Raw genomic sequence first — 22,955 nt, forward strand, 5'->3', positions numbered from 1 at the left:
CTGCACTACATGTATCTGACACTGGTCATCTACACAACACCTGCTGCTGTCCGACACCTTAGATGTATCAATCTATAACAAGCACAATACTACCAATCACAGTGATTTCATGCTAGGAATAGCAACTGCTTGACCAACACAATGAGCCAATGTCCTGCTGTAATTATAAGGTTGTCCAGTGTCTGTCAGTCTGGGATGACATGACTGACAGAAGACAAGCCTTTGTCACAGAACACATGCATCCATGATTCAAGGGAGTGTTGTTAATACCTCGTTCGCATTTGCCCATATAGTGCTATTCCAAGGCAAATGACCTAAACACAGGATAACACCCTGGCACCTAGAAGACAATTGCATTGTATGCTTATGCTAACCAATGCTAGATGTGTTGCTGTTGTAATCACAGCTGCTCATTGCTGAACCTACAAAGGGGAATACTGGAATATGTGCAGTGAGGAACACCTGGCTGATGGCTTTGTTGTGCACAATAGCACTACCACCATATAACTCAGAACCAGACATGTGGGCCATAACACTGGTATGGACCACTCCAGGTGGTGGTGTCCCCAAATTCATAATGGCTACTCACATGTGCAGACCAGTACTCCAACATACAAATAAACCAGGTGCAGGTAACAGTGTCATAGGCTGCATTCTAGGATGTAATCCTCAGACACCACCATGCCCTCAGACCACCAACACACATCCATACATGTGGTATGACATGTAATGGAACAACACCAAGTAAACTTTGACTGGTGGACTGTACCGAGCCCTACAACAACTGCGCATAGTACCCATGTACTGCCACAGTTACATTATGTGTTATGCAATGCAATGATACCACTGCTTGTAACCAGGTCAGTTGTACACATACCAGGGTCCCTCGGATATTGACAGCATTAACAGACTACTGTTGCTGTGCACCATTGAGTGTGTACACAGCCTGACATGAAGCTATGATTGTACGAGATGTTTATGTGGGGAGCAGATTGTTTTGACATTTGTGTAGGATATAACCTGGAATGTAGACAGGTCCCATGCAGCCTGTATGTATGGCATTAGAGAGTGCAGCTTGTACCTGCATATTTGTTATTACAGGGGCTCTGTAGTGTACATGGATATATGAATGTGTACCTGTTGGGGGGGGGGCAGTGTGCTTATGTTATCCAAGACCCTATCTGGCTGAACAGGTACTATTTCCGTAGGTGCAGTACCTCTCATGCCATAGTGCTGTGAAGCACAGCAGGTCTTGTTTTTGCCATTATGTTTCATGACACAGCTATGGAATCCTCTGTGTCTGGCCTCATAATATGTGGATGAATAGTTTCACAGTAGCATTGCGTGGCATTATATGGTGTATCTGCATCTTTCTGAGGTTGACCATGGATCAACTTCCACTCATATGTGTTGACCCTTGCAACAGTTACTACCTTCTGTGGTACAGTTTAAGGCAGGGTACCACTGGTTTGCCTTCATGGTTGTGTTTATTTCAATCCTGTTTCTGTTTCAATGGCACGATCACTGCACATATGTGAGTGCCTAAAGTGCGTTTGTCTAGGACCCAGCATTTGCACATGCATTGTACATCTGCATGGGTGCTACGACAGTCACCACTTCATTCTTAAGGAGCATAACATTGGCTTTGAAGACTGACCATGTGTGGCATACTGTTAGCCCTGTTGGTGTGACTATGGTGATCTAGGTCATTGGTGTTGATGACATGCAACATTCATTGGGCAAATGTGTTGGTACATGATGAGTCTTCCAGGTTCATAACAGGATAGCTGAGTGGCCATGACTATGGTGTCCTGTCTCACAACTGGTTTTCCCCATTACAGCACAATGAGAGTTGGGATTTCTGAGGCATGGTGGATGATCTGTCACAAGGTGCAATTTGAATTACACTTTGGCACAAAGGTAGTTGCTCAGCATAATGCATCTTATGTTGTGCAAGTGCAACTTGCGTGGGGGTGTACATATCCATCAGGATGTTGGACACACCTGTGGCCCATGTGTTCCAATAAAGGATGTTGGTTAACAGGTGAGGTATGTGTTATAACATGGTCATGCAAGGGTGCTCTCCAAAGCGTTGAACCATATCTCAATCACTGCACAGATATGTTCTCCATGTTTCAGATTGCCATAAGTGAGTCTATATTGAGTACCTGATTTGTATCATTGAGTAACAAGACCCACAGTTTATTTCTTGGCTGTTCCTGTTGCACCAGTGGACTTTCACTTGAACCTGGCATAATGAGGGCACTATAGGGGATGCATGGGCCATTGCCATTATCCAGATTCTCAGGGTTGACAGGTGCAGACCCTGTCTGGCAAAGCATCACGGTCTATCAACCATGTTATCCCAGGCAGAGAGAAGCTGGATACTCTTTGAATTACACAAGTAAATGTCATGATTGTGGAATACAATCCTTGTCCCTGTACTGCTGCATCATTCTGGCCACTGGCAGAATGCTACCCAGGCCTTGGGACATACCCTCATGGGCTACATGACCTGACCATTCCTACAAGTGTTTCCATGCAGTCCAGGCTACTGCATCACAGGTCCTGCACAACAACATAGCATATGTCAGTGGCATGTCTATAGTTCTAAAGGTGGTCGGAGTGTATGGGTATGTGGCTAATCATGGCAGACAGGCAGTTGACAGTATGTTTACCCTCATATAGCTTGGTGTGTAACATAGTGCTAGGGTTTGCCTTCACAAATGAGTACTGTTGGCCATGTTTCCAGCCACATGTTCTGATGTGTGACACAATTATCTGAACTATGTCGTGCAGTCTTTGTATTCTGTTGTCTGTCTATTCCAACTTGAGAGGCCTCTTGCTTGGCCAGATACTTAGATGCCTCTGTGGATGTGTGTGATATCTGGTGGAATGTGTGTGTGTCCTTACTGTGTTCTGGTAAGGGTATGTGTTGGTTGTGGTGATGAGATGCATGCGTTAACCTACACCTCTTGACTGACTATTCCAGTCATGGGTGTAGTATGGACTGCCTCCAAGATCACCCCTGTAGCTGCATCCCAGACAATGTGTGGGGTGCGGTGTTAGATCGGTTTGGCAGTGCACATGGCATAGAGATTGTATTCCCCCAGGATGGCCACATACACAAAGCTGACATTAGTAAACACCAGCAGCTGAGTAGTGGACATGCCTGCATGAGCATTCAGTACTACAAGTACAATATACTGTATTTAGTATACTTACTGCTTATGAAGATTTTTTAGACAGTGATGCTCACATGTAAATATTTGAGTTATGGATGTGGCAATACTAGCTATTACAGGAACATGGTAGCTACCTTTCGTAGCTTTCCCCCTCTGACGGCCACATCACATCCTGATAGTTGATTACAGATGATGCAAGTGTGAACAAGGCTGAATCCTTGTCTGGGTATAGACTCACATACCCAGGAGAACCATGAGCTCTGTTGGGCACAGACACCCACTCCCCACACAGAGTCAGATATCAATAGATTCGGCTGCCACTATCAACATGATCAGGATATAATCAGATAGTGTACGCCATCACCTATGAAGCTGCTATTACACTTGGGCAGCAGTTTCCTACATCTTACACTCCTACTGCAGATGCCACACTGGAGTTAAAGATGATATGCACCCTGTTTCATTAGCAGCACTGTCAACATATTTCCAAGTAGCTGTTAGTCTGGCAATGAGAGGTTAGGCTACACAAATCTACACATTCAACCAGTGTGTCTTTACTGTCAATATCCACTCTATGTAGGTGTGCACATAGCCATTTGGCACAGCCCTGTAACAAGGGTCAGTACACATTTGCAGAACATGTACACATGCACAGCTGTCATTGATTGCAAACAATAGTAGAGAGGTGGATATTAGGCAAGGTGGACTTTTAGGCAAGGCTCATAAGACAAACCCAGCACTGTACATAGCACATGTAATCAGAAACTAAGGGTATTGCTACTCAACGCCAGAAGTCTAAACCTCACATTGCACACACTGGAGGCACTCCTAAGTATGGAGCACATCGATATCTGTGCAGTAACAGACACCCGGTTTACAGCTCCAGAGAGCACCCCAGCACCACCAGGCTATAACTCATACCACACCTTTCGGCCACAGAACCCGGACCGGATCACAAAAGGTGGGGGTGTATCCATATTCATCAAGGATACTCACACCTCCAGGTTAGTGGTGCAGCACAATGCATCAGAGATCATCCAAGTGCAAGTGACAATGGGCAACACTGCAATCCAAATTGTAGCTTGCTACAGATCACCCTCTATGACCCAGGACCCGCATTCCACATTTCCGGGGACACTGGGAAATATGCGGGTCCTAACAAATACATTAATACTGGGTGAAGTCAACTACACAAACATTAACTGGGAGAAATACTCGAGTACTAACTCCCTTGCCCAGCGCTTCCTAGAATTTCTCGACTCAAATGCCCTGGAACAACTGGTCTACACCCCCACCAGAGGGAACAACATATTGGACCTGGTCATCACCAACATGGATGACTGGTGTTCCACACCAGACATCAACCCCTCCCTGGTTAGATCAGACCATAGACTAATCACTCTGGATATTCACATTCTGCCCACAACCCCAAACAAGGAAACAACCATGGAAATCTTTTCCAAAGCAGATTTCATGTTGCTTATGCCCAAGGTGGAATGGTTCACAGCCCCCATGCCAATGGACAATGCTGTCCAAGATGCTGAAACCTATACAAAGGCACTCTATGATCATCTGCAGGAATGCATTGATCATGCTATCCCAAGCCTAACCTAGACTCACTCCTCTAAGAACAGGAAACTGGTCTGGTGGACCCCTGCCATACACAGGTTCTACAATAGTAGGAGGTAAATAATACAGATACGAGCAAAATCCCTAGAAAGATAGACATCCCTGATCAGTATCAGCAAGAAACTACAATCCCTCATGAAATCATCCAAGGCTAGCTTCAAAAGACAATTTCCCAAGGACCCTATAGACAACCACAAAACATTCTTTAGCTATGAAAAGAACCTAAGTGAAAACTCTCAGATCTGCTCAAAGTTGGTGCAGACTGGCACAAAATACACTGAACCAACTGATATTGCCAGCATTTTGGCAGACATGTTCAGTGGAAACTTCACACCCCTCTCAACCCCTAAACGGCCCTTAACCATACCAGAAGAATGTATGGCCCCGGCAATCACTGACATACAGGATAAAACAGCCCTATCCAAAGACACAAATACAGCCTCAATGGGACCGGACAGTGTCCCAGGCTGTGTCTTACACGAGCTCCAAATGAACTAACCACCTCACCTAAACACACTGTTCAAACACAGACTCTCTACTGGTTACAAACCCACAGAGTGGCATGCAGCAACAGTGATCCCACTCCATAAAGGTGGTGCCACAACGGACCCCAGGAACTATTGCCCTATAAGCCTGACTAGCTTGGTCTGCAAGGCTATGGAGTGCATAATCATGGAACTCATTAACAGAGACATTGGGAACATCCAGACACTCAACCCAACCTAGGTCTGCTTGATGAGTGCAGATCATGCCTACTGAACCTGTTTGACTTCTTACAGTCACCTAGAATATAGGTATGGGGTGTGGTAGTTCACACATACTACCTGGACCTTGTTAAGGATTATGACACCATTCCCCACTCAGGTATTGTTTATAAACTCACCAGCCAGTACATACACCCATACATCACAGGTTGGGTTGCCAACAGGCTTACACATAGAACCCACATGGTAAGCTTAGCAGCCTCCAGGTCCAACTCTTAAACAGTCACAACTGGTGTCCCACAGGACTCAGTCCTGGGACCCCTACTGTTTCCCATATACTTCTCAGAGGTACAGACAAATACAGGTGGACTACAACATACCATGTTTGGTGATTACTGCAAATTGGGGGCCATAACTGACAGTCCAGCTGTCACAGACATCCTTCAAGGGGCCTCACATAGACCACCACAGGATGTCACAGTCATGGCCTCCAGCTAAAGGCCATAAACTGCATGGTCATTCCATGTTGGGAAAACTAAACACCCACATATTAACACATGAGTGGCAGCCACTTTAATACAGATGAGGTAATGGATATGTGGGGACTACATTAGATAGTGATCTCTTCTTTGACAATCATATCTCCAAAGTACTTAGGCCATCCATCTATGTAGGTCATCTGATTACTTAAGCGTTCACATCTAGACATACTAAGGTTATTGTGCCCCTTTACTCATCACTCATCAATCCCATCATTGAGTATGATAACCCATTTGGGATGTACCTCAGAAGACACACCTGACAGCTGGAGGGTCCACAAACATACCTCACCAAGAGCATTACTGGCCTCAGACATGTGTCCTATGCTGCCAGACTGCATGAATTCTTGCATTACTCAGTGGTATCTCATTTACTCAGAGATGATCTTTGCTGCCCAAGAAAGCCATGTCCAAGTCAGGCTTAATGGATATGTTCCACCTATGGGAATCTATGTCACAGTGAGCCACACACTGTAATGAACTAAACCTTGCCACAACCATAACTGGAAGATGCTGGAGTGATAGATTCCTGTCACAGGTACTCCCCATAATTTGGAACTACATCCCTGATTACATTATATGGAGCCCCTCACTAACACTTCAGGGACACCTTGCAGACTGTATGGGGAACTGTGGGTACACCCCAGGGATCCTGCAATTGGCTCTGCTCTACAGAGGGACAGTTAGTTAATCAATGGGGTGGCAACAGCTGACACATTTCAGCTAGGCGTATGAATGGCCTCAGGCAGTTAGCCAAATTCCTACCTATGTAGCTATGAACCTATACATACAGTATCAGCACATGCTGATAGCTTAAGTTACCGTTCAGGTGCTGACTTACCTTATGCCAGTAGCGGTTGTGTGTGCAATAGCTGAGGGCTGCCTCTGTAGGATGCACACAGTAAACCACCTATACATGACAATTTACAGGTGGTCTTGTGTGTGTGCCATCCATGTTTACTGTATGTGCAGGAGGAGAAGGGTGTCAGTCCATAGGTACCTACACTGTCAGTGTGTGCGCTATATGTTCCCTCTTTGCCAAGGCATGGGCATACTGGGCACACCTCCATCTGCCTGCTGAGGCTGGCTCAGGGTGTCCATGGTCTGAGTACCTCTGTGCCTGTGGAGCCCTTGGCAATGGTGATGGACTGTGAGGGCCTTCACCATTCTGTCTCTGCTGGAGCTGTTTCCACAGGATAATATTGTGTAGCATGGCACATACTATGAAGATGTGGGCACACATGCCTGGAGAGTACTGCAAGGCTCCACCAGATATGTCCAAGAAATGAAACCGTGATTTCAGCATCCCAAACACACGCTCTATGATGGTTCTAGTTTTTGCATGTGCCTCATTATGGCATTCTTGCATGGGTGTGTGTGCATTTCTGATGGGAGTCATCATTCACAGTTCCAGTGCATAGCCAGCATTTCCCACCAGGTGACCATATGGGATGTCCCCCCCCTGACAAATACCTGATACAGCTGTGAGGCATGCCAGATGTAGGAGTCGTGATAGCTTCCAGGGCTGCCAGCACACACAGCCATGATAATGCCATGGGCATTGCACATGACCTGGCAGTTGATGGAGGGGTATCCCTTGCAGTTTATGTAGAGCCTACCCTGCTCACTGGGTGGTGACTTGATGTGTATGTGCATGCAGTCTATTGCACCTAGTACTTCTGGGTATTCTGCCACAAGGTGGAAGAGAATCATATTGCTGGCCAACTCCTCCTGCATTCGCGGGAAGTATATGTGCTCATTGGCATGTGGTAACATGGCATCCAGGAACTGGTGGAGTACCCTGAATGCTGATGCCTGTGAGACCCCCAGGATATCCCCAGTTGGCCTTTGGAAGGTACCTGTGGCTAGTATTCTCAAGCTTACACATACCTTCGAGTCCACTGGGATGGGTTCCCCACTGTTATTTTTCACACTGAGGCATGGCCGGCACAGCTCAACAAGTTGCTGTATAGTGTCCCTGTCCACCCTGTAATGCTCTACTATCCCAAGATCATTTAGCCCCTGGTAGGTTACCCTTGTTCTGGACACTCTTCTCCTCCTCCGGTGCTTGAGGTGGTTGTCAGCATCATCCTCCACACCACCTTCAGTCTCCAACACATGCTGATGAATCAAAGGTATGGCAGCCCCTACCATGTACATTTTAAAAGTTCCCTGTCTGTTTACACCAATGGTGCAGAGTGTTTGGGAATACACAAGTGTGTGTGAGTTGCTTTCTCACTTTATACTATTGTGCTTTGGATGCTGCTGATGTCATTGGATGAGTATATGCAATTCCAGCTGCAGGGTATCTTAATTATGGGTTTTACAGTGAGTACTGCAATTGTGAGGCCTTTGTTGTTAAATTATGCTTGCTTGTCATGATTTATCTGTTGCCCTTTATTTCACTTTTCAACCCAAATCCCCTCCCATTGACAGGCATGCATCTAGCTGCCAGCTTTCTTGTTTTGTACTTTCCCTACCCAGGAATGTGCTGCGAAATGTGTTGTGTAGCTGATCTACTGCAATTTTGCTTTGTTCTGCTGTGACAGTTATGTTTTGTTTGCAGTACGGCACCTCCCCTTTCCTGTTCTGCAGGTAGCTGCTAGCAGCCTTGTTAGCTGTTGTCAATGGCCCACTGTGGGTTCCTATGTTTTAATTACTCATTTGTACTCATATTTACATGCTGCAGCATTTCCTTATCTTTTTCCCATATCCTTCCTGTTTCCGCTCTGGTGCTCGCTGTGCACAGCCGTTTATCAGGTTTACAGCACATTTCCATCCAGGTTCACATGCACATTCGGTTACCTTGTGTGCTCTCAGCTAAGCCAAGCAATGGCTACTTCAATACTCCCCTATCCTGCAGATTTGCTTAGCAACAGGCAAACTGGGTTAGGAATGCTCCAATGTGCTTACAACAATGGCAACACACCATACCTCTCAACCTTGAAACATCAAAAATCTGGACAAGGCCGATGAAAAATAGGTACAAATCTGTACGCTGTTTAACATACAATTTGCATAAATAATTATGCATCCCCGCCCACTCCAGTGGAATTGTGGGATACCGACTTTTGTGCAAACTGAAGAACAGACAACCAAATTACAGCACCAGAGTCCCCCTGCAGCCATTCCAATGTCCCATTACCTGGCTATTTTGCCCCATTTACCATAAACATTAATGTGGGCATACTGCTTTACTTCTGTAATGATTATTTGGATTTTATTTTTACACTTTAAAGCACAATGCACAAATACCAATAGACATCTGTTAAATAAAGCAATACTGTCTCACAATGAAAATAGACTTTGCATTAAAACTTCTCTGCCCTTGAAACTCACATTCATTAAAATAGCATTGAAACCTAAACCACAACCAAAGAAAATGCATCTGGCCAGTAGATAAAGTTTACCTTTGGGTTGTTTTCAAATCACTGGCCCCTTGCACACAAAACAAGAAACATACACGTGCTCTTTGATACACCTTCCTGATTTTTGTAAATTATATTCCTTGTATAATACAGCACACTTGTTAGACAGAGCACATTTTAAATTTACTGTTTGAACATTTTCAGTAGGCAATGAAACGAAATGCATGAAACAGTAATGACAAAACTGCCCAGTTGTAGTATCGGGCAAGTAATGCTGTTGTTGTACTGTAGGGGCACTCTGGGGAATTAGCAACATGTAGTGTTGGTTCTATATATCTCTGGTAACTTGTTGTTTCCGGTGTATGTATGGCTATGGCGAAGTTGTGAACATGTAGCATGGGTGCGCACCTGGAGGCTCTTAATAAAGAAAGGCCTTACAACTCCAGAACCATGTGGTCTCCTTATTTCCCAGGATGTAACATATTCGTGACGAGGATGGGATGCCTCCGAGTCCGCTGCGAGTGAAAACGGCGGGGTGCAGTTAATGTCGGACGACGAAGAGACTGGGCCTGCCGGGGTTATGTCTGGTTCCATGTTGGGGTCACTGGTTGCATACGACTGTCAGACCCAGACCTGGGAGGAGTATTGTGAAGTGTTGGAACATTTTTTTGAAGCAAACCAGATAATGGATGTGGGCCGGAAGCGAGCCATATTGCTGAGCTCGGTGGGCAGCAAGATGTACAGTCTGATGAGGAACTTATTGAGTCCTGATAAACCGGGGGATAAATCATTCACAGAGTTGACGAGCTTGCTTCAGTCACATTATAACCCGAAGCCGAGTGCAATAGTCCAAAGGTTCAAGTTAAATTCAAGGACTAGAATGGCCAATGAAATGGTAACGGAGTATGTCGCAGTGCTGAGGGAACTGGCACAACACTGTAATTATGGGGACAGACTGACAGAAATGCTACGAGATAGGCTCGTATGTGGCATTGCAGATGACCGCATACAACGCAGGTTGTTGGCGGAGCCTGAGTTGTCGTTTGAAAAGGCCTTGAAGTTGGCACAGGCCATAGAGACGGCGAATAAAGACATTCGTGATTTACAGCCGAGAACCATCGAAGGGGTGGGAAGCAGGGGTGATACCCCACTGCCAGTGCATAAAGTGGTCGGGGAGCATAAATCACAAGGGAAGTCTGGTCAGTATGCCTGTTACAGGTGTGGCGGAGAACATCTGGCAAGGAACTGTCGTTTCTTAAATGAAAAATGTCATGCTTGCGGAAAAAAAGGCCATGTGAAGAAAATGTGCCGATCAATGCCCTCTAGGGACCAGCCGAGAAAGGGGGAGGAAAAGAGCAGTATGATGGACAGAAAGGGAAACCGAAAAATAAAACGGCAGTATGCACACCACATGCGTGAAGGTACCAATCAAAACACCAGGGAAGATGAGGAAGTGTTTACTATGTTTAACATGGAGGAGGCCAGGTGGGAAAGAGTTGATCCCATCACAACCCAGTTGGACTTAAATGGTAAAATGGTGCAGTTTGAAGTGGATACGGGATGTAGTGTGACAGTTCTGTCCAAGGCTGAGTATGGAAAGTTATGGCTAAAAGAAGCTCAGAAGCTGCGGGACTGTTCAGTGACTTTGAAAACATATACCGGTGAAACAGTTCCCACACTGGGGATGGCCAAAGTAACTGTAAAACATAAAGATAAAGTCAAACAGTTGCCAGTCATGGTGGTAGCGGGAAATGGACCAAACCTGTTAGGCCGGGCATGGCTCAAGGAGCTGGAAATGGGTTGTCTACGGCTACATAAAGTAGAACAGCAGGGGCTGGCCTTGCAAGATGTGTTGGAGAACCACGAAGAAGTGTTCAAAGAGGAACTGGGGACCTGGAGGGGTCCGCCAGCAAAGATACACGTTCAAGAAAACGCAACGCCAAGATTTTACAAACCTCGACCCGTACCATATGCAATGAAGAAGAAAGTGGAGACTGAGTTGGAGCGACTCACCAAGCAAGGTATAATTGAACCAGTGAAGTTTTCGGAATGGGCAGCACCAATTGTTCCAGTATTAAAGCCAGATAATACTGTACGCATATGTGGTGACTACAAGCTAACCGTGAACCAAGTTTCGAAACTGGAGCAGTATCCATTACCCAAGGTGGAGGATGTATTTGAAAAGCTGTCGGGAGGTGAAAAGTTTAGTAAACTGGACCTCAGTCAGGCATATCAACAAGTAGTTCTGGAAGAAGGGTCAAAGGCATATGTCACCCTTAACACACACAAAGGGCTGTTCCAAGTCAATCGTTTACCCTTTGGTGTTTCCTCTAGTCCAGCTATTTTCCAGAGAATAATGGAGGGACTGGTGGCAGGAATTCCGAAGGTGGCTGTGTATCTGGATGACATCCTGTTGACGGGGAGGAACAATGACGAGCATTTGGAGACTCTGAACGAGGTGCTAAGTCGACTGCGAGAGGCTGGTTTACGGGTGAAGAGGAGTAAATGTGCTTTCATGGTAAAGGAAGCAGAGTTCCTGGGTTACAAGGTGGATGCCTCGGGCCTACACCCCCTGCCAGACAAGGTAAAAGCCATCCAAGAGGCACCTGCACCCACAAATGTTACAGAGCTGAAGGCTTATTTGGCTTACTCAACTATTATAACAGGTTCCTACCAAATCTGTCAACGCTGTTAGCTCCTTTACATAAACTGTTAAGGAAGGAGACCCTGTGGACGTGGCAGGAGGAACAAGATAAAGCGTTTCAGCAGTCCAAGGAACTAATGCAGTCTTCAGAGGTTTTGGTGCACTACGATAGTCACAAGGACTTAATTTTGTCATGTGATGCCTCACCGTATGGGTTAGGGGCCGTGTTGGCACACAGGATGCCAGATGGACAAGAAAGACCCATTGGGTTCATGTCACGCACCTTAACTCCAGCAGAGTCAAACTATTCCCAGCTAGACAAAGAGGGTTTGGCTGTAATGTTTGGAATTAAGAGGTTCCACAAATACCTCTATGGCAGGAAGTTTACTGTGTGTACCGATCATAAGCCTTTGTTGTCACTGTTCAACGAAATGAAGGCCGTACCTCAGATGGTTTCTCCACGAATTCAGAGATGGGCTGTAACATTGAGAGCTTATGAATATGAGATTGTTTATAAGCCCGGAAAACACCATAGCAATGCGGACGCGCTGAGCCGTCTGCCGTTACCGGGGCCTCCCCAGCGAGAGGAAAGGGAGGACCGGGTGTTGATGATGGAGGACATCACGTTGGTGTCCGCGAAGGAATTGAGCGAATGGACACGAAAAGATCCGGTGTTGGCTCGAGTGTTTCAATGGGTCCAGCAAGGCTGGATAACCCAACAACCTGATCCAGTTTTCTGGCCTTATGAAGTGAGGAAAACAGAGCTGAGTGTGCAAGATGGTTGCGTGTTGTGGGGGGCACGAGTGATAATTCCACCCCCAGGAAGACGTGCACTGTTACAACAGCTGCACCAGGGTCATGTGGGCATCACCCGAATGAAGGCCTTAGCACGAAGTTATTTTTGGTGGCCAAAGTTGGACCACGACATTGAAGTAGCTGTGAAAGAGTGTAAAACCTGTCAGCAGCATCGCAACTTACCTGTGGTGGCACCACTACACCCATGGGAGTGGCCGAGTAGACCTTGGCAGAGACTTCACATAGACTATGCAGGGCCTTTTATGGGGGCAATGTTTTTGATAATAATGGATGCTCATTCTAAATGGATGGATGCCTACCCAGTCAAAACACCCACTTCTACCATTACCATTGAATGCCTGAGAAAGAGTTTCAGTAGCCAAGGATTACCCGAGACTATTGTATCAGATAATGCTTCATGTTTCATGAGTGAAGAGTTCAAGGGTTTCCTGGAAAAAAATGGCATTGTACACGTTACATCAGCACCGTACCATGCGGCTTCGAATGGCTGTGCTGAAAGGGCTGTCCAGACCTTTAAAGCGATGATGAAAAAGGCTGGAGACGGAAGTATGGCAGCCAAAGTATCAAGGGTGTTATTCAACTACCACATTACACCCCAGTCTACCACGGGATTGTCCCCTGCCGAGATGTTGCAAGGACGGAGATTAAGATCCACGTTGGATCTGGTGCATCCAAACATCCAAGCTAAGGTAGAGAGGATACAGTGGAGGCAAAAAGAACATCATGATCGACGACGGAGAGAGAGAAGTTTCTTGGAGGGAGATGCAGTGATGACCTTGAAACTTCAGTTATGGACCTAAATGGATTCCAGGGTTTATTGTCAAGAGCACGGGTCCCCTGTCGTACCAGGTGAGGTTGAATGGAGGTTTAGTGGTGAGAAGACATGTGGACCAGATTCTGCGGAGTGTGCAGGAGAAGGACTCCATGGAACTGCAAGCCCCGGAAATGCCGTTAGTTCCGGGAGAAGGGCTCGCAGCGGCAGGAGGATCTCCGATCGTGGGGGCCGAGGGAGACCGCCGGGACTCGGAAGGAGGGGTTCCCAAGGACCCAACTGTTCCAGGGATGGACACACCGGTACCAGAGATGGTAACTGTGACACCAGAGTCACCTAGGGTGGTACCATTGCGCCGTTCTAACCGGGCACTGGTTAAACCTAGTTACTTGAAGGACTATCAATGTTACAATTGCATGTCTAGTTTAAAAGAGCAACCTAACTAGATTGTGGGGTAACCGTTTAATACTAGCCGGGTATTTAAACATGAAGTGACTAGATGGATTGTTTTGACTTGCTCCTTTTGTTTTTCTTATGTACAGAAGGGTATTCAGTGCTTAAGAGGGGAGGAATGTAGTACCGGGCAAGTAATGCTGTTGTTGTACTGTAGGGGTGCTCTGGGGAATTAGCAACATGTAGTGTTGGTTCTATATATCTCTGGTAACTTGTTGTTTCCGGTGTATGTATGGCTATGGCGAAGTTGTGAACATGTAGCATGGGTGCGCACCTGGAGGCTCTTAATAAAGAAAGGCCTTACAACTCCAGAACCGTGTGGTCTCCTTATTTCCCAGGATGTAACACCAGTTCAGAACATTTCCATCATAAAAGTCTACTTCTACACACAATATACATATAAAAATAGAATGACAGCAGTGTAAAGCATAGGCATCTTGCACAGCTTCTTACACTTATTTTCATTTTAAGTTTTTTTGTCGGGGGACAAAAGGCCAAAAAACAGGGACACATTTTAAACATTGCTTGTATAATTTTGGAAAGTTGCTAGAATAAAATGTTGTGTTGCTACCATGCATTTCACTGGCAAATCTTGAACACAGGATTCTGTGCACTACAGTCAGAGCAACTAACACTATGCCAAATCAGCAGCTTATTTCCCAAAAGATAGGAAGATTGAAACTTGCCCCAAATTAGGTGCAGTTTTAAATACTGATTTTATAAACTTAGAAAATTGCTAGAATAAAAGGTTTTTGTTACCATTCATTTTCTGAAGAATATGAAGTCTGAAATTCAAATGCCTCTCATTAATCAATAAATTCAACCTTCAGTGATTTGTCACAAACATCCTGAAACCACAGAGTTTATGAGGAACAGAACAAAAATTTCACAAGTGGTGGTGGCTAGGGACATTAGGCTCTTTTTACCCTCTACCCAGGTTACAGGGCTTGAGCCTGAGTACCTCTAGCCACCAGGTGTATTATAAAGGACATCCAGTGCATGCAAATGGTTTGTTTTTACGAAGTATTAGGGCTCAGATAAGTAAAGGTATACAAACTATTATGATGTCTTAATTTTGAAAGAAATATTAGTGGTCATTTGAAAGTATTGTTACATAGTGTGACTATAAGTAAAGCTGTAAATTAATCTTTGAGGGTGGTCACTGCAAAAATAGTTCTATACAATAACTCCAAGATCTGATTACAGTATTTGAGTGGTGTGCAGAGATCACAGGTTTTCACATGGAAGTGATCCCCCCCCCCAATCAAGTACCTTTTTTTCTATCTTTTTCTTTGCAATGGGCATTGAGCAGGGTGAGGGAGGGCAGTGCAGCTGTACCCAAAATAGCAGCGCAGAGGAACAGAGAACAGCTTAGCATATCTGTAGAGGCCTGCACAGTCAGGAAGAGGGATTAACCTAAAGATCTATTAACTGGCAACTCTACATTTGGTACAAATTTGAATTTGTCCTAAGCATGCTTGCAAGGTAAGGGAAGCAACTATTGCAGCATCTAATACCTACTGAGGAGACCATTATTATTCTGTATATATGAGAAATGGAGGACTAGCTTAATTTTCCAATCAGAAAGCTGATTATTACCTGCACAAGTTAAGCTGTTGATGATAAGCTGGTTTTGGTGAAGAGGGAAAAAGTTTTCAATTTAAACTGCATCAGTGGTCATCACTTCTACTTTAAAGATATGATGTCTAGATTAACACATTGCAGACATGCTGCATCAAGGTTAGTCAGACTTCATTCATTCATTTATCCTCTCACTGACTCACTCACAGTGTGATTATCCACTTTAAACAAGCTGGATCATATCTGGGATACACCACACACACACACACACACACACACACACACACACACACACACACACACACACACACACACACACACACACCCTTACCTGAGTCCCCAAAATGATGTTAGGATTTCCCTGTAAATGAAATTAGTTAAGTCTCAAATGCACAAACAAGTGCTGTAAAGCTTTCACGGCCAGTCCCAAATGCCAAACAGTGCTGCTGTTATTTAACCAAAATGAGTTAAGTCCCAAATGCATGCTGCTGAACAAATGAGTGCTGTAAAGCTTTCACGGAATCACGGCTGTTATTAAGTCCCAAATGCTAACAGTGCTGTTGATAAACGAGTGCCGATTTCCTAGCTGTAAAGCTTTCCCGGCTGTTATTCAACGAGTGCTGTTGCTATGAAAGCCAATTTCCTGCTCGCTTGCATTTGCAGCCGGAAGCTCATTTCTGACTGGCTGATAGCCCTGATGGAGCTGACTTCATCGCGCACAGGATGACATCAGCGCCGAAAGCGCCAAAGTTCAAAAATAGGAAAAAACATTAAGAAAAAAATCAGAATTGAAGGGGTGCCACTCGGGAATCGTGGCACCCCTTCATTTGGACCCCAAAACTCAGTAAAAAACGAGTAAATCAGTAAGGTTGGGAGGTCTGCGACACACCCCTCTCTTGATGTCATTTTTATCTTAAGGTCTCACCTCAGTGTTATAACGCTACGCTGTTTTGTGCATCCTTACACCAGCAGGAAATCTATGATTCATTATTACTCCTCTCATTTGCATGGCATTGCCTACTAATTCCTAGCTACTGCACATAACACTGTCACTGCCCCTTAGCAACCCTTCCACCATGAGTATGGTGTAGCATGCCTGCCATTGACTATTATGGGGAAATTGTGATATGTGTCCCATTGCAGTTTTATTCGATATTTTTGTATATTTCTTGAGATCCCCTTTGTGCACCGATGCCCTGCGCTTTAACTTTGCGTTAGTGTGGGCATAATATTAAATGTTCATGTTCATATTTTGTGCATGTTGTTTTATGCCAATGGCTATATATTTAGCCATTGGCATATATTAACAGTATAATATGTGAGTTTGGTCCTCTGTCATGGCTCCGATTTTATGTTTGAAAAATGTAAACCATTTTTTTCGGTTTACATTTCTGCATGCTTACACTACACCTGCACCACTTCCTGAATCTCTGTATACCTTCATTTGCATGCTACACTGCTGCACATGGGGTGATTAGCATATATGCGCAGGGAGCTGTGCCCACGTGGTGTACGCAGGTAGTTCACATGGAAACAGCTCGTACCTGAATAGCTCGGCGGCCATATCTGGTATTAGATCGCCGACGCTACGCCTGCACCTGGCGCAAGCTTCATGAATCCCGGGGAAGGTGTAAATATTATAAGAAAATGTTTACTCCTATTGAACTAATGAATACAACACCTTAGTTTTCATTAAGGAAAAAAATGCCAACGTCTTAACACAGAATAAGAATTACTTTTCTTTTAAACAAAAAATAACAACCTAAGGATGAGGCATAATCAAGTGATACTCATGGGTGAAACATTTTAAGATAATCTGGCAGGAGTAAAATTCAGACACAACTGAATGAAATGGAATTGTGCAGGCAGAATGGAACCATCAAATAGTAAAGTTAAAGGATAGCAAGATAAGATAGAAGTGATGAGAATAGAAAATGTGATGGAAGGTTAAAGAAGAAAGGAACAACAGAAGAAAAAGGAGAAGCCTAAAATCAAGAAAATAATGAGGTTCAGTTTGCATAGAACATGTGAAAGCCAAATGTAGGGTGAATTAGTTATGTTATACTAGGCTAATTTTCTCATATGGTTTGATATCCAAGGTTTATTTTATTTTTTATTTCTTGACAATAGTACAAACTGAAACATAACACAACAATAAAGTCTTGTAAAATAATTAGCATACCAGAACAATTAGAATTAAATATATAGTTAGAGTTCTAAGAGACATTAACAAATTGCCAGATTACCTGAAAAAAAACAGAAACTTACATGACTAAAAGTTGTGCAAATAAAGGATAGAAAGCACTATCACAAATAACTTCTACAAAACCATAGCAATCTAATTTCTTTAAATTAGATATCTGACCTTATCATTACTAAAATAAAAAAGTACCCAATGGCAGTTTATTTAACCAAAAATGGTGAAACAGAATCTGTTAATTTGTAGAGGTTCATTAAAAAACCTGTGATCAACATGTCAGTCAAACCATAAAAAGGGTAGCCAGCCAAAGTAAGACAGGCTGATCAATGTCACAAACAGCTAAACAGAGGCAAATGGAAACACCATCTCAATATTCTCTCTATAGAAAATTAGACAAAAGTCACTACAACAAAAGCTTGCCAAACTGCTAAGGAACCTAGCAACAAGAACATCTTAACCAAATCCAGGGATCCATACAGTGCAGCTGAAAAGGCATGATTTCAGACTCCAAATGTAAAAATGCAGCAGATTCCTCAAAATCCATGTTTACCTAAAGGTTACCCTTTAGAACCTCAGAACAAAAGCAGAAACAATCTCACTAAGAGGCTAATATTCAAATGTTTTCTAGAAATCATACGACCCAAAAAAAAGACATTGTTGCAACTCTAGACCTTCCCATTGTAAGGCATGCCAGGCCACTAAGCAACCCTACCAGAAATTATACACGAATGAAATATTGCATTACACCAACAGCCAATTTATATTAATAAACTAATAATGTAAGTAAAAAAACATTCTTGGCAGGCTGAAAATAATAATAATGCAAAAATAAAACCATGTTTAGCCCATATGCAGCCAGCTATTGCCATCATCAGACATTCTCCATTCTCATAGTAAGACCAGCTTAATAGTGACACCAAGTACTGATGTGGGAGGAGTAGGCAAAGCAAATCTAAACTGTGTATTCAAGATAATAGGTGTTCTCTGTGAATTCCAAAACCTACTGGAATACAGCCACAGAAACTAGTCTACAAGGAAAGAATGTTTGTGGGGTGATGTTTCTCTTATCCATGTGTATGTGCAACAGGCCCAAGTCTATGCTGCTGCTGCTAATATACCATGGCCAAGAAGGAGAATGGTGCTTACACCCCATTTAACTTTTCACAATCTACATGAAGTGGAAATTGTAGAGTGCTACAGAGTGGATAAAGACACATAGGTTCATAGGTTCATAGGTTCATACTAGGCTATCTGCCCAAGGGCATTTATAAGCCTAGCCCATAGTTATTTGGCTTTCGCCACCCCTTTAGTTTGAATAAAACTATGCCTATTATTTTGCTGTGCCTCTGTCAAGCAGTGACACTGAAGTAATCTCTGGGGTATATCTGCGATCCCCCATCCATTGGTCAAGATTCCTCTTGAACAAGGCCAGCGAGGTGCTCTGCCTCACATGTACCGGGATTTTGTTCCACAGCATAGGGAGTCTCTGGGTGATGAATCTGTCCCTCCAGCATGTTCTATTAATAACCGTGTCAAGGTTTAAGTCTCCCGCCCTTGTGGTTCTGAGGGATCTAGATTTTTGAGGTGAAGCATATTCATCAAATCAGGGTTTGACATGGCCTTATATGTCAGGCACAGGTCACCTCTGAGCAAGCGGTATGAGACTGAATAGAGCTGGAGTTCTTTCAGTCGGGCAGCATAAGACATATTTTGAGACCCTTTATCCTTTTGGTGAGGAACTTTTGGGGCCTTTCCAGCTGCTGCAGGTGTCTGGTCAGATACATTCCGAATGGGGCATTGTACTCAATCATAGGTCTAATGAGTGATGAGTACAGGGGCGATGACCTCCCTTGATCTAGATGTGAATCCCTTCATGATCAGGTGGGCAATGTAGAAGGTTTTCCTAACTACTTTAGCAACATGAGTGTCAAACGAAGGCTACTGTCAACCTGGGTCCCCAGATCCCTGATGACTTCTTCTGTGCTCAGTGGATTGCCACCTATATGGTAGCTAGGGGTAACCTTGTTTTTCCCGAAGGGTATGACTATGCATTTCTTGGCATTTAACTTTAGGCCATGGCTCTGGCACCAGTTATCCATTTCTGTGAGGCCCTTCTGAAGGATATCTGTGTCAGATGTGTTTTCGACTATGGCGCCCAGTTTGCAGTCATCTGCAAACTTTGTCAGCCATAACCCTCCTGTGTTTGCTTGTACTTCAGAAAAGTAGATGCCGAACAAGAGTAGACCCAGGACTGAGCCCTGTGGGACACCACTTGTGACAGGCTTTGAGTCTGACATGGCTCCAGCAACTCTGACCCTGTGGGTTCTGTCACTTAGCCAGTTTGCAACCCATCTTGTGATGTATGGGTTTACATTCAAGCTGATGAGTTTTTGATGATACCTGAGTGGGGTATTGTGTCGAAGGCCTTTGCCAGGTCAAGGTAGGCTGTATGGACTGCCTTTCCCTCATCAATGGCCTTGGTGACTGTCTCGAAAAAGTCAACCAAGTTTAAAAGGCATGATCTGCCTTTGACAAAGCCAAACTGGGTTGGATCCAAAGTCTGCAAGTTCCCTATGTCTTTATTTATGAGTTCCATTATGATCCTCTCCATGGCTTTGCAGATAAGGCTTGTCAAGCTAATGGGACGGTAATTTCCAGGGTCGGTGGAGGCACCGCCCTTGTGAAGTGGGACCACAGTCGCCGTGCGCCACTCCATGGGTACGTATCCTGAGGTGAGGCTAAGATTAAACAGCTGTCCTAACTGTGGGTTTAATTCCTCATTGAGTTCATGGAGCACACAGCCGGGGACACCATCCGGTCCCATGGATGCTGTGTTTTTGCTTTGGAGAGAGCAGTTCTCACCTGGGCGTTGGAGATGTTTGGGGGGCTACAATCCTCTGGTATAGATATCTCTCCTTTTGGGGGGGAGGGGGAGGAGAAGTTTGCACTGAACCTGTCAGCCAGTATGTTGGCAATGTGTGTAGGTTCAGTAATCTTCACATCATTTTGAACTAATTCTGAGCATATCTGGGAGTTTCCTCCTAGGTTTCTAACATAGCTAAAGAAGGCCTTATGATTGTCTTTTGAATCCTTGGCGATTTTTCTCTCAAAATTTGCCTTGGATGATTTTATGAGAGCTCTTAGTTTTTACTTATAATGATCAAAGGTGTCTTACCTTTCAAGGATTTTGCTCTATCTTGTAGTAGCTTCCTCCTTTTGTTGTAGAGCTTGTTTATGGCTGGGGTCCACCAGACTGGACGCTTGCCTTTGGTACAAAGAGTCTTAGTTTTGTTTGGGATTGCCTGATCCATGCAGTCCTGTAGGTGCTGGTAGAAGGCATTTGTAAGTGATTCAGCGGTTTGAGTAATGTTTACCACTGGCTCAGGAGCCTTAAAGGAGACCACACTAGTTTTTAGAAGTGTGAAGTCGGCTTTTGAGAAGTTTTTCACTGTGGTCTTTTTTGTTTCAGGTGGGGGCGGGATGAGGATCTCCAGCGAGATTAGTTTATGATCTGATCTCACCAGTGAGGGGTATACTTCCGGTGTTGAACATTGTGATCCCATGTTCATGATGATGAGATCAAGTATGTTTTCTCCTCATGTGGGGATGGTGACTAGTTGTTCCATGGCATTTGAGTTTATGAACTCCAGGAACCTTTGGGCTAGAGTGTTTGGGCTTGAGTAGTGTTCCCAGTCTATATTAGGGTAGTTGAAGTCACCTAGTATGATGGTGTTTGGAGATACATTTATCCCCTCCATTGTTTTCAGGTAGGCCATGTGAGGTTCCTGAGTTTGAGAGGGTGGCCTGTAACATGCTACAAATTGCAGAGCAGTCTTGCCTATGGTTAATTGCACCTGGATGGTCTCCGATGCATCGTGCGTTGCCACCAACCTTGAGGTGTGGGTGTCCTTTATGAATATGGACACCCCCCCTCCTTTCTTGGTGTTGTCCAGATTTTGGGGCCGGAACGCATGATATGAGGTGAAACCTGCTAGTGCTGGGGTGCTCTCAGGAGCCTTGAACCAGGTTTCTGTCACAGCACAGACATCGATGTTCTCCATACTGAGAAGGGCCTCGAGTGCGTGCATCTTGAGATTGAGACTTCTGGCATTGAGCAGCATTACCCTTAGTTTTTTACTTTTTGTGTTCTAGAGTGGTAGGTTTAGAATTTGAGCCTTGCCTAAAAAGGCACTATGGGGTGGCAAGAGCCTTTGCCAATATCCGGAAGCCTAGGGTGACAGGTGCAAGCCGCCCCTGCGAAGCAGCGTGGCTTGTCCAGCATGTCATCCCAGGCAGACAGACATTGGATCCCCTTTGAATGACACCAGAATTTAAGCCAATTATTAAAGCTGATCATCTTATCACTGTATTGTGGCATCATTCTAGGTGAAGGTAGGATACTGCTCAAGGTCAGGGTCATACCTGCCTGGGCTACATAATCAGAGAGCTCCTCAATGTCTCTTTTCATGTAGTCCAAGGAGGTATGTCTCAGGTCGTTGACACCAGCGTGGACAATGACTGAGTCGTACTTGTACCTGCTGTTGAGAGACCTGAGTGCTTGTGTTATGTGGCGGATTCTAGCGCCCGACAGGCAGCTTACTGTGACCTTCTCCTTACTCAGTCTGGTGAGCGGACGTCAGTGTGTCTGACTATGGAGTCACCTATGACAAGTATGTTTGGTGTTGTATTTGGCCTTAAGGGCAGTGACTGCTTTGCACACTGATTTTGTTGTTTATGTGTTGTTTGTGTGGTGTATTGAGTTTGCAGTTGCTTGGGTGTCTGCTTTGGAGGCCTCTGCTGTTTAGGTAAATTTTTACTCAGAGCCTCCGAGTATGTCTTAGTGTGTTTATGTGTTTGATTCAGTGGTGTGGTTGAGTTATGTGAGACTTGTATTGTGGTGTGTGTAGTTGCCTTCTCCTCCTGCCTGGTCTTGCCAGTCCTGAGTTGAGAGAGCTCAGCCTCCAGTCGGGCAAAATAGCTGCATCTCTCACAAGTGTTAGTGTTACATGGGAGGAGGAGATGGTTGTCCGTGTACATGAGGCAATTGTAACATTGTCTCAGAAT

At 44.6% G+C, this 22,955-nt stretch overlaps 1 protein-coding gene across 1 annotated transcript in view; it reads left to right on the forward strand.

Moving 5' to 3' along the window:
• LOC122815166 (uncharacterized protein K02A2.6-like) overlaps window positions 1-13,685 on the forward strand; it is a 52,553-nt gene extending 38,868 nt beyond the window's left edge. The window contains 3 exon segments of the mRNA XM_044087433.1: window positions 10,129-10,846; window positions 11,159-12,064; window positions 12,067-13,685. Of these exon segments, the coding sequence (XP_043943368.1) occupies window positions 10,129-10,846; window positions 11,159-12,064; window positions 12,067-13,685 (3,243 nt within the window).
• The last annotated feature ends 9,270 nt before the right edge of the window (window positions 13,686-22,955 follow it).

The sequence above is a fragment of the Protopterus annectens genome, chromosome 1.part1 (assembly GCF_019279795.1).
Source record: "Protopterus annectens isolate FY-2018-M chromosome 1.part1, PAN1.0, whole genome shotgun sequence".
Classification (NCBI taxonomy): Eukaryota; Metazoa; Chordata; order Ceratodontiformes; family Protopteridae; genus Protopterus; species Protopterus annectens.